This window comes from Copadichromis virginalis, linkage group LG6 (genome assembly GCF_057382275.1).
Source record: "Copadichromis virginalis isolate Kocher_CV1m ecotype Utaka linkage group LG6, C_Virginalis_male_GT1.1, whole genome shotgun sequence".
NCBI lineage: Eukaryota > Metazoa > Chordata > Actinopteri > Cichliformes > Cichlidae > Copadichromis > Copadichromis virginalis.
In genome coordinates this window covers 13,294,106-13,305,226 of record NC_140623.1, presented here as the reverse complement: position 1 = coordinate 13,305,226, position 11,121 = coordinate 13,294,106, and the positions used below count along the sequence as shown (strand labels likewise).

The 11,121-nt window shown below is 39.4% G+C and overlaps 1 protein-coding gene across 1 annotated transcript in view; it reads left to right on the top strand.

Moving 5' to 3' along the window:
* Positions 1 to 4,527: 4,527 nt before the first annotated feature.
* mad1l1 (mitotic arrest deficient 1 like 1) overlaps positions 4,528 to 11,121 on the top strand; it is a 65,226-nt gene continuing 58,632 nt past the window's right edge. Inside the window, exons 1-9 of the mRNA XM_085458743.1 lie at positions 4,528 to 4,659; positions 5,144 to 5,288; positions 5,390 to 5,530; positions 5,605 to 5,784; positions 5,881 to 6,005; positions 6,122 to 6,203; positions 7,185 to 7,315; positions 9,137 to 9,251; positions 10,007 to 10,068. Coding sequence (XP_085314869.1) covers positions 5,145 to 5,288; positions 5,390 to 5,530; positions 5,605 to 5,784; positions 5,881 to 6,005; positions 6,122 to 6,203; positions 7,185 to 7,315; positions 9,137 to 9,251; positions 10,007 to 10,068 — 980 coding nt within the window. The 5' untranslated portion in view covers positions 4,528 to 4,659; position 5,144. The remainder of the gene's footprint in view (positions 4,660 to 5,143; positions 5,289 to 5,389; positions 5,531 to 5,604; positions 5,785 to 5,880; positions 6,006 to 6,121; positions 6,204 to 7,184; positions 7,316 to 9,136; positions 9,252 to 10,006; positions 10,069 to 11,121) is intronic.

The window sequence follows — 11,121 nt, the reverse complement described above, 5'->3', positions numbered from 1 at the left end:
CAAACTCCAGCTACTGCAGCATCTCAACGAGGATGACCCAGATCCAGGCACGTGCAGAGGGGGGAGGCTAGAGGGGCTTGAGCACCCGCCCCTTTCCTGATGGGTGCCCAAAGTGCCCTTTTGTTGAGGCAACTTTAAAAAAAAATAATTTATTATTATTATTTTTTAATGTGTGTGTAAGTGCGGAGTCCTGTCTGTGCCCCTCAACAATAATATTTAACTATTAATCATAGTTTTGCTAAATAAAATCTGGCTTGCATCAGTCACATGATCACATTTAACCAATGATCGCCCTTGTCGGCAGAACGCGCTGGTTACGAGCCGGGAACGAGGTCACAAAGAGCACGCGCATTTTTTGCGGTCCGGAGCTGTAGGAGAAACACAAGTTAACTCAGAGACACAGACTGATGCGACAAACCCAGTAAGTAGGTGTACAGCGTACACTGTAGTGTGTAGCACACAGGAGTATTAGCTTATTACGTACACGTTGGTAAGCTGTCTTGTTGCAACTGACGAACTGAAACAAACGAGCGTGCCAGGGACGTGCAGAGAGGTTTAAAGGGGCGGGTGCTCAAAGTTAAAAAGGGGCACATTGAACCATGCTGAATAACAACAACACACATTCATCAAGAATCTAATATGGGAAGGGCAGGGCTGTGTTGATCTGAGACTGTAAACATTAAAAAGTCCACAGGAGAGATGGTAGCTGATTAAACAAGTGTCATGAGATAATAACAAAATGCAAAGATTGGTGACAGCGCTTGGAACCATAAGGCAACGAAAAACTGTGACATAAACTCGGCTCTGCCTGTGAATCACTCTTTGCTTCTCTTCTTCCTTCCTTCCCATCATTTCATATATCGCTCTCCACTTGCTGTCTATCTGAGAACAAGGCACAACTTGCTATTGCAATAAACTATAATCTAATTATCCACACCTAACAACTCTTGCACTTAATCTATAATAAAATGATGACAGAAAAATGTTATAGCCCTGCCTTTAGTAGCCTCATACAGCTCCTACTGTTTCCTCCTCATGTCCTTACCAGCCATGTCTGCACAATGTTATATCATGAGTAATAATTTTAAAAAATCTATATACATAAAACACACACATGTGACATTTTAGACCTTCTTCAGAATACTGTATATACTATGGGCATCCTTACATTATTATTTATTACTAGAGCTACAATAATAAAGCAATGAGGAGGGGGAAGTAATAAATATGAAATAATGTATTTATGATGATTCCATTTGTTTCACTATCCACTCTGTGCAGGGCAAAGCTTATTACATTTTTAAACTGTAGAGATACAATCTTTTGTCTTATTTAAAATATAAATCTAATATAATCTGCTTCTTAATGTATGTTCTTTAAAATACAGCGTGTGTTTTTTAATATATTATAATTATTATTATGTGGACATGCATATTAGATCGTTTTTTAGTAAAATATAATCCCTCCAGAAAGGCAGGAAATGCCCAGAAACTTACTTTAAAACTAAATATGTTCCCTAAAACGGTGACAGAGCTACAGACCCATGACAGCCTTACACAGGTAGCCAGCAGCTGTGACCAGCACTACTTGTGCAGTTAATAAAAGGACAGGTAATGTTTGTCGCGCTGTTGCACACACAGCACGCTTGTTTGTTTCAGTTCGTCAGTTGCAACAAGACAGCTTACCAACGTGTACGTAATAAGCTAATACTCCTGTGTGCTACACACTACAGTGTACGCTGTACACCTACTTACTGGGTTTGTCGCATCAGTCTGTGTCTCTGAGTTAACTTGTGTTTCTCCTACAGCTCCGGACCGCAAAAAATGCGCGTGCTCTTTGTGAGCTCGTTCCCGGCTCGTAACCAGCGCGTTCTGCCGTCGAGGGCGATCATTGGTTAAATGTGATCATGTGACTGATGCAAGCCAGATCCTTTTATTTAGCAAAACTATGATTAATAGTTAAATATTATTGTTGAGGGGCACAGACAGGACTCCGCACGCACACACACATAAAAAAAATAATAAATAAATTAAAAAAATTTAAAAGTTGCCTCAACAAAAGGGCACTTTGGGCACTCATCAGGAAAGGGGCGGGTGCTCAAGCCCCTCTAGCCCCCCCCCCCCCCTCTGCACGTCCCTGGAGCGTGCTGTGTGTGCAACAGCGCGACAAACATTACCTGTCCTTTTATTAACTGCACAAGTAGTGCTGGTCACAGCTGCTGGCTACCTGTGTAAGGCTGTCATGGGTCTGTAGCTCTGTCACCGTTTTAGGGAACATATTTAGTTTTAAAGCAAGTTACAGGGCTTTTCCTGCCTTTCTGGAGGGATTAATTACACATAACATATAATGTAATTGCAAGGAGGTATTTCTGTAGTCTGTAGATACTAGATAGTGGAAAAGGTGTGGGATTAAATAAGCTTATGCTTCTTCCTGCTCCTTTTTGAACATGGACGTTATTTGGAGTTGTGGTTGCTCGTTTTCCTTTTGTTTGCTTTGTTCATTTGTCTCTTTTAATTCTATTTTTTTTTATACTTTTTCAACATGTTCAAAATAAAGATTCAATCAATCAATCAATTATATTTCACTAAAAAACGATCTAATATGCACTTCCACATAATTATGCATTATTATAATTATAATATATTAAAAAACACACGCTGTATTTTAAAGAACATACATTAAGAAGCAGATTATATTAGATTTCTATTTTAAATAAGACAAAATTTGGATTTTACAGCAGTAAAATGATTGTATCTCTGCAGTTTAAAAATGTAATAAGCTTTGCCCCTGCACAGAGTGGATAGTGAAACAAATGGAATCATCATAAATACATTATTTCATATTTATTACTTCCCCCTCCTCATTGCTTTATTATTGTAGCTCTAGTAATAAATATGTAAGGATTCTGGATCAGCACCATGATGCCCATAGTATATACAGTATTCTGAAGAAGGTGTAAAATGTCACTGTGTGTGCGTGTGTTTGTTTTATTTAGATGGATTTAAAAAAAAAAATTACTCATGATATAACATTGTCCAGACAAGCCTGGTAAGGACATGAGGAGGAAACAGTAGGAGCTGTGTGAGGCTACTAAAGGCAGGGCTATAACATTTTTCTGTCATCATTTTATTATAGATTAAGTGCAAGAGTTGTTAGGTGTGGATAATTAGATTATAGTTTATTGCAATAGCAAGTTGTGCCTTGTTCTCAGATAGACAGCAAGTGGAGAGTGATATATGAAATGATGGAAGGAAGAAGAGAAGCAAAGAGTGAATCACAGGCAGAGCCTAAATTATTTCTCACAGTTTTTTGTTGCCTTATGGTTCCAAGCGCTGTCACCAATCTTTGCATTTTGTTATTATCTCATGACACTTGTTTAATCAGCTACCATCTCTCCTGTGGACTTTTTAATGTTTACAGTCTCAGATCAACACAGCCCTGCCCTCCAGCACTATCAGCAGCAACCCCTCAACAGCAACATTGTACCCATCGGCTACGTTTGCTTTGCCTTGTTGCCCATATTAGATTCTTGATGAATGTGTGTTGTTGTTATTCAGCCTGGTTCAATGTGCCCCTTTTTAACTTTGAGCACCCGCCCCTCTCTGCACGGCCCTGCCCAGATCGGCGCACAGAATTTGCAGAATGGGCAAAACAAAAATTGGAACAGGACCCTCAGTTCATGCAGAAGATTTTGTTCAGTGATGAGGCAAACTTTTATGTGAATGGTGAAGTTAACCAACAAAACCACCGCTATTGGTCTGACACTAACCCACATTGGATGGATCCCTCCAAGTCTGTTGGACCAACAAAAGTGATGGTTTGGTGTGGTATATGGGGTCCAACGATAGTGGGTCCATTCTTCATCAATGGAAACCTCAAGGCCACTGGATATTTGAAATTGCTACATGATGATGTGTTTCCCTCTTTATGCACTGAAGCTGGCACGTTCCCTGAGTTTTTCCAGCAAGATTGATCAGACTGATCCAAAACCCTGCCGCCAGATAAGAATGCTTCATGAAATTATTCCTACCAATCTCTGTAAAACTGCAAAATAACTTTTGTTTATGTGATAGCTGAATCACGCTAGTCCCAAACATATTACACAGTGTATAGTATACATATTTATTAATGCAATTTGCGCTAAGATTATTATTAAACCTGGGTTATATGGTAAAGTGGAGGTGGTTGACCTCTAAGGGTAGGAGTGGTATGACAGAGGTTGTGCAAATGGTAAAATTCTGTCTAATACCAATTGTAAGAAAACAGCTCTACCTGAATAGTGCCGGAGTTACCAGGCTTTTCCAAGCGTCATTGTATTTATTATTAGAAAACCAGAAATCAGAGGGGGGAAAAAACAAACTAACAAAGAAACGTTGAATCAAACTGATAACAGTGCACGATTTATTCGTTTTTCCTATTAAACCCAATGACTGTAGAAAACCTTTCTACAGTCATTGATTAAAACCAAAACAAACAAAAAAGTTTGCTTTTGATACTCGCGATATGTTACCAAATCTCGCGATACTACGTACATCCCATTCGAGCTAAACTGGAGGGATTTCTGTAGTATTGAGCGAGCAGCTAACACGTTAGCAACACTGAGACAATCTATTTGCAAATAACTCGCTCCTTAAAAAAGGAAACCAAGCCGGCTCAGAGGTGAGGACGTATTCTTACAAGCGATGCCCATTTGTTAGCTACTTAAACGTAGTTTAGAGAGAATAGCTGTAGAAAACAGTCATGGTAAACTGAACTCTTGTGTAGCCTGTGGTGATACAGGAGTGAAGCAGTTTATACCGTTCTTAACAAACCAGTGAATACCTTCTTGAGATAATTCTTGATAATTGTCAAATATGGCAACTAACGTAAACATTAGCTTTTGGTTAAGCTACTAAAGTTGGTTTCGTGTTTGTGCAGCTGAGCAAAGAAGCTAATGCCACTTTTATCTTACTTCGCACTTTTACGTAGTTAATGCTAGGAACCTGTCTGCATATAACATTAACGTGTTAACACTTTTATCGTAAAGTTATAAAGCATGAAAATGGTGCACTTTAGAATTGCTTAGCTAAACTTTACATGGCCGTAGTGTAGTCTTTTTTTTACTCGTACTGTGAGCCTTTCGTTTGTGTGCTGCATCTTCCAGGATGGATTTAGAAGACGACACGACCATTTTAACAACCCTGAAGTCCTTCAATTCCTTCATCAGCCGCCCCGAACATCCACAGCGGCTGTCAGAACACTCAGCAGGGAGTGGAATCCTGCAGAGTCAGTACAAGCGCAGCATGGAGGTACATACAGAAACTGTTTGCATCAACAGGGGGGCAAAAAAGCTGAACAAAAATAGCACCAGCATTCAGCCTCCGCACTTACTAGCATATCCTTCTTTTAGCTTTTAGAAGCAGCAGAGAGGGTTCACTCCAAGAATCGCTACCTGCAGTTGGACCAGGAAAAGAAACAGATGGAGCTGAGTCACAAACGGGCTCGTTTTGAACTGGAGAAGGCAGCCTCAGACAGCGCACGAGACTTGGAGGTACATGCCATACATACTCCTTTAATACCACATGACCAAGGCATCAGATAGCTCACCACCTTGTTATGTTGCAGCATGAGGTGGATCGGAACCAGGAGCTTTTGGGACAAATAAAGAAGCTGGAGGAGAGAGCGGAAGAGGTGAATAAGAAGCTAACAGAGCAGAAGGAAGCAAATGATGCTCTCCAGAAGAACCTGGAGGGTCTAAACAAGACACTGGAGGAAAGAGATGATAAGCTTGGCACAGCTAACCAGGTGCACGCATGCTTGTAGATTTGCACGCACAGTTATTTTGCCAGTCTGGTAGTGCCTCTTATCTTATACTGGATTACCTCTGTTATCTGTTTGCAGACCATCAGCTCTTTGAAGGATGAGATCAGAGAGCTCAGGCAGAAGATTCAAAACCAAGACTCAAAAATGTCTGCTCAAACGCTCGAAAACCAGGAGTTACAGGAAAAGCTAGATTTGCAACAAAGGTACACACACAAACAAGGACTGACACTTTGCTCTTTTTCATGCTAATAAATATTGAGCTGTACTGCTTAATATAAATGCTGACCATGCAGTTTTCTTTGATTGCTGTTATGATCAGGAAGTATCAGGAAGTCTCTCAACTTTGCCAAAGTCTCCAAGCTGCGCAGTCCTCATGCTCTGATCACATAATCAAGATTAAGGTACGAAATGCTGTCGCTTCTATTGGGCTCCTTATGGTTTCACTTCAGAGTTTAAATGGTGTACGGATTTGTCTGTAGTTCAGAACATTCCAGTGTCCACAGTTCATGGAGAGAAACTAGTTGAAATAGTTAAACATAGCAGTTTGTACGTCTTTGCACTGATGTAGACGGTGTGGTTACACAGTGTTATGTAGCTCACTCTACAGCGAATGTAAACCTACTAAATATGATTACGATTTAGACGTATAACCAATGCATGTGCAGTATATCAGTTCAATTTTCTACATATCAGCTTTTTTGTTCAAACTACCTTTCTCCTTCAAATTGCATAAAATGAGTTTAAATGTATTTTTTCCCCTCATAACATAAACTTATCGAACATACCATTTTGCCTTCAGAACAGCCTTAATTTTCAGAGCATAGATTCAACAAGGTGTTGGAAACATGCCTCACAGATTTTGGTTCATATTGACATGATGGCATTACACAGTTGCTGCAGATTTGTCTGTCTGTTGGACTGAGATCTGGGGACTGTGGAGTACAGTGAGTTCACTGTCATGTTCAAGAAACCAGTTTGAGGTGATTTGGAGTCTTGTGACATGTCACGTGATCTTGCCGGAAGCAGCCATCAGAAGTTGGGTACACTGTTCATAAAGAGATGGACATGGTCGGCTACAATCGTCAGGTAGGGTGTAGGTTTAAATGATGCTTAGTTGGTACTAAAGCCCTTTTTCCATTAGTACCCACTCGGATCAGCTCGACATCGATCAGGCAACAATTTTTACTAATCTTCTGTTGTCCACTTTTGGACAATAAAAGATTGCTGAGTCGTTGCCACATGATTGGTGGTTAGATATTTACATTAATACAGGTGTGTGTGTGTGTGTGTTTGCTTGTTTGTTACAGGTATTTGTTTCATAAAGTGTGTCATTAATCTGAAAACTGTATTACTGGTGAATTTCTCACTTTCTAATTTGGCAGGAGTTGGAAAGGCGGCTTGTGTTCCAGGAGCAGGACTTTGCCATTGTGAAGACTGTAAAGTCAGAGGTGGCCAGAGTTCCAGATCTGGAAAAGGAGCTGAAGCGCCTCAGAGATGATAATGCCTACCTCAGGTTAAATACATTTTTGAAGTTTCCTTAACATGTAAACTCTTTACACTGTAGTGGAGGGACCTTTCAATCCACAAGTTTCACACACACATATACCACAAGCTCTCTTTTCTTTAACAAGTGTTTTTGGTATTTGTAATATGTGTTTGTGCCTGTGTTGTCTCTAAAACCTTACACTATATGTTTAGGTTGATTCTGTTTGTACCACGTAGTTTGGATGCTATCGGGCATTAATGAGCATACAAGCATTTTGAAAGATTAAGTTGGATAACAGAAGATCCATTTGTCAAGTAACAGCCAAACAGCTTGTCAGACTAAGTGGAGAAATTTAGCAGTTGGTGTGTTTATCCACTTATCCTTTCTGTTGTATTACAGAAATCTCAATTTAAAGCATGAAACTCTTCATACTTTCTCAAGATAACAGATTAAGAATTTTGCTGAAGATATCATAACTGTAACTAGGAATGTTCCTTATTCATAAGTCGATTAAATGGGAGGGGGAAAAAAGACTGACCCTTCTAAAAGTACTCAGACAATCAAGTTGCATTTTAAATGCTGCTGAAATTTGTGACACTTTGTGCTGTGCATACACATTCACATTAGCTTGCAAAGTGTGCCAGTGTTTTGCAGCCATCTGTCCTTACAGATAAACCTTTACACACTTATGCAGAAAGCAGTATTTTCTGGTCGAGTGTTTGTGTGTGTGTGTAACTGTCCTAAACAGGAACAAAGCTAATTAGCCAATTATTTTATTTTTTTAAATAATTTTTATTTGTTTATTTTTATTTTTTTAAGTGGAATGTTATATCAGTAGTGTGGGGAGGGTGTGTGTGGTGGGGGACATGCTCCTCACACTCTCCCCATCTCTCATAAAAAATCAGTAAGGAAAGCAAGGAAGGGATGTGCATAATGGAATGGGTCATCACACTAAGATTACTCTGGCCAGACGTAAATGGAATACTGCAGAGCTGCACTGCACTCCTTGTTTACATGTTCTGAGACAGAGGGTGACTGGGGGGCAAGGGGCTGCCATTTACTGAGAAATCCTGCTTAACATCTCAGGGCCAACAGTCAACTGGCATACATGAATGTAATCTCAATAAGTACTTGTTCATATTACTGAGTATTTCTGGTGCTGGATAGCAAGAGGAGCAAGTATTGCAGGTTTAGTCTGGGAAATGTGACTGAAAAGAAAGACCAGGTGGATCAAGCAGCATTTTGTCTGATCTTCCAAGGCGAGTCCATTGTCTGGTCTCCGATGGTTGGGAAGTCCTCAAACTGTGGGGAGATTCTTGTTTCACATTGCCTGAAACAATAGAAGGAAAATTCTTCTTTTATCTCCTAATCAGTCTCTGTTGTCTGGACCGAGCTCTTTTCCCTTATTCTTTCCTCCTCTGCAACCTTTGCATTTCCCCCCCCCCCCCTAATTTCTACCGGCTTGTGTCAGCATAATCAGCTCCCTGGTGTAAACAATGTGAGCTGGGCAAAAATAGTGTTGTTGATTGAAGTGGGTAATAACATGGCCAAAACATATCAGACGTTTCTCAAGTAGAGTTCACAGAAAAGTCACCCTAATCCAACAAGTGTGACTAAAGTAAAGAAAACTTGAAAACTAGTGAGAGCAATGTATTATAGCTATAATGCACAGTTGGTACATTGTTACGTGCATTTGTCGTCAGTCACTGTAATCTTAATATATTTGAAAACGGTTTTCAAAATTGCATCCGAGTGTGACTGTAGCCAGGGATTGAAAGTTTCTCCATGTCTTGCATTAGACACTGAGCTATCAGTTTAATTTACCTTTTTTGTCTCTGTTCTGTCCAGGGAGAGCAGAGAAAATTGCAGCCTGTTGAAAGAGGAGGTGGAGGGTCTGCGGAAGAAGCTGGAGAGGATGGAGAAAACCAAAGAAGAGCTGATCAACATGGAACTGGAAAAAGAGGTAAAAGTGTGGGCAGTTAGAAATATATAAATATTAAGAGAATTAAGGAATAAGCAAAGCTTCAATGAGACATTTTTAGATAGATTAATGACTCTGGCTGCATCCTCGTGAAGGTTTTTGTGACTCCCTGTCCTCTATGTTTGTTTTTGCAAACTTTGAAGTTTAACTTTTAGAATTTACTATCAAATATATTTTTTAATTAATAATCTAAGCTTAGAATGTCCTCCAAAAAGCCCTATACACACTGGGAGCAGTTCGTAGTGATATGGTGGCAACAGACCATAGAAAACAACTACAGGTGAAAAAAGTGCTGCTGAAGTGGGCGGGACTTGCGATAAACTATTCTCAGCTTCACGTGAGCAACTGAGGTGGCTACCAATGAGAGTGAAGAATACAGTTGATTAACATATAAGCTGGTAGCAAATATGGGAATGTCCACTAGCATTCATTGTCAGCTTCAAGCTGATGCTTGACAAAAGACTGACTTCCTGTGTGTAGGCAACTTGAGTAAACATTTCAGTCATTACTTTTTAAAAAGCTATTGTCAGAGATAATTGGTGAATTATAAAATATGTACAATAATAAGAGAAGAAAATAATGTATTTATACTGCTGTGGGATGTAAAGATGCCATATTTGCAAGACTTCATACTGCATAAAAGTATTCTTTTTCTTCTGCTGTTGACTGTATTATATCAGCATCAACTTTTCCTGTACTCAAAAACAGTTATTTGCTTTGGTGTCATTAAAACTTAGAGGCTCACAGAGAAGCTCCACGCCTGGGAGAACCTTGGGCAATCTACTGGACTCAACATAAGGTCAGACACTATTTCAAAGTGTGTACGTTTGAATCACAAAGAAAAATATTTAAATAGACATTTGTGTATTTCTTTCTTTTTCTTTTTTCTTTTTTTTCCTGTTTTTAATCATGTATAAAGTGCCACTAGGTGGAGCTGTGGTCACTCCATACAAATGTGCCTCATCATTGTGGATTGAGTCCACCATTGTGTATAGATGTCTGTTTGGTACCTGCTTGTGAGTGCACCAAATGAGTCTCAATGCATTCACTCAAAGCTGGTAATGAGAGAATGATTGCATGTTTCCTCGTGAGCAATGAAGCTGATCTGACACATAAACACTGCAGACCTGCCGATGGCATGCATGCACGCACACATGCGCACCGTGTTTTTCTTTCTTTTGTGATTAACGTTGACTGTGAGGTAAACACAGCGCTTAATGAAAAGTGTGTGAGGATGTGTGTGGTTTTTTTTTTTTTTTTTTTTTTTTTTTTTAAAGTGTGGGAGGAAAAAGTAAAAACTGCGATCTAATAAACTATGAAATTAAGTGAAATCAATATTTCCGTAAGGCTTAATTTTAGTCATATGTAATTTGTTATGTAACATTTTGAATCCTTAAAAAGTGAGATATTTAAAGTAAATTGTTGTAATTTTCTTCCTCAAAATCCACTGGATAAGGGGAATCTCATAGTTCTGTTATTGGCTTCATGTGTGATGCTGATGTAAAAGTGCAAAATATTAATGTTGCACACATGTTTAGCTCCTGATGATCAAAATAGCATCACAGTCACCTTTAGAAACTCCTTAAAGCTGTTATTCTGGTGTTTAATAAAAGCCCGAAATAAAATGTCAATGCGGTCAAGATGTTATTTTCTTGTCACAGTGTGTGCGACGTAGAGGCAGGTGGAAGTAAGTGTGTTTCATTCAGCAATTTGTTCACCTTTACTGCACTCGGTGCATCAGTGCTGTGCGAAAATTACTATTGATGTGGATTTGTGCATAAGTGGGATATTGTGATTGCCTTGTAGGCTATTAAACAGTCATTATTTCAGCATTTTACTGCTTGGAGTCTTG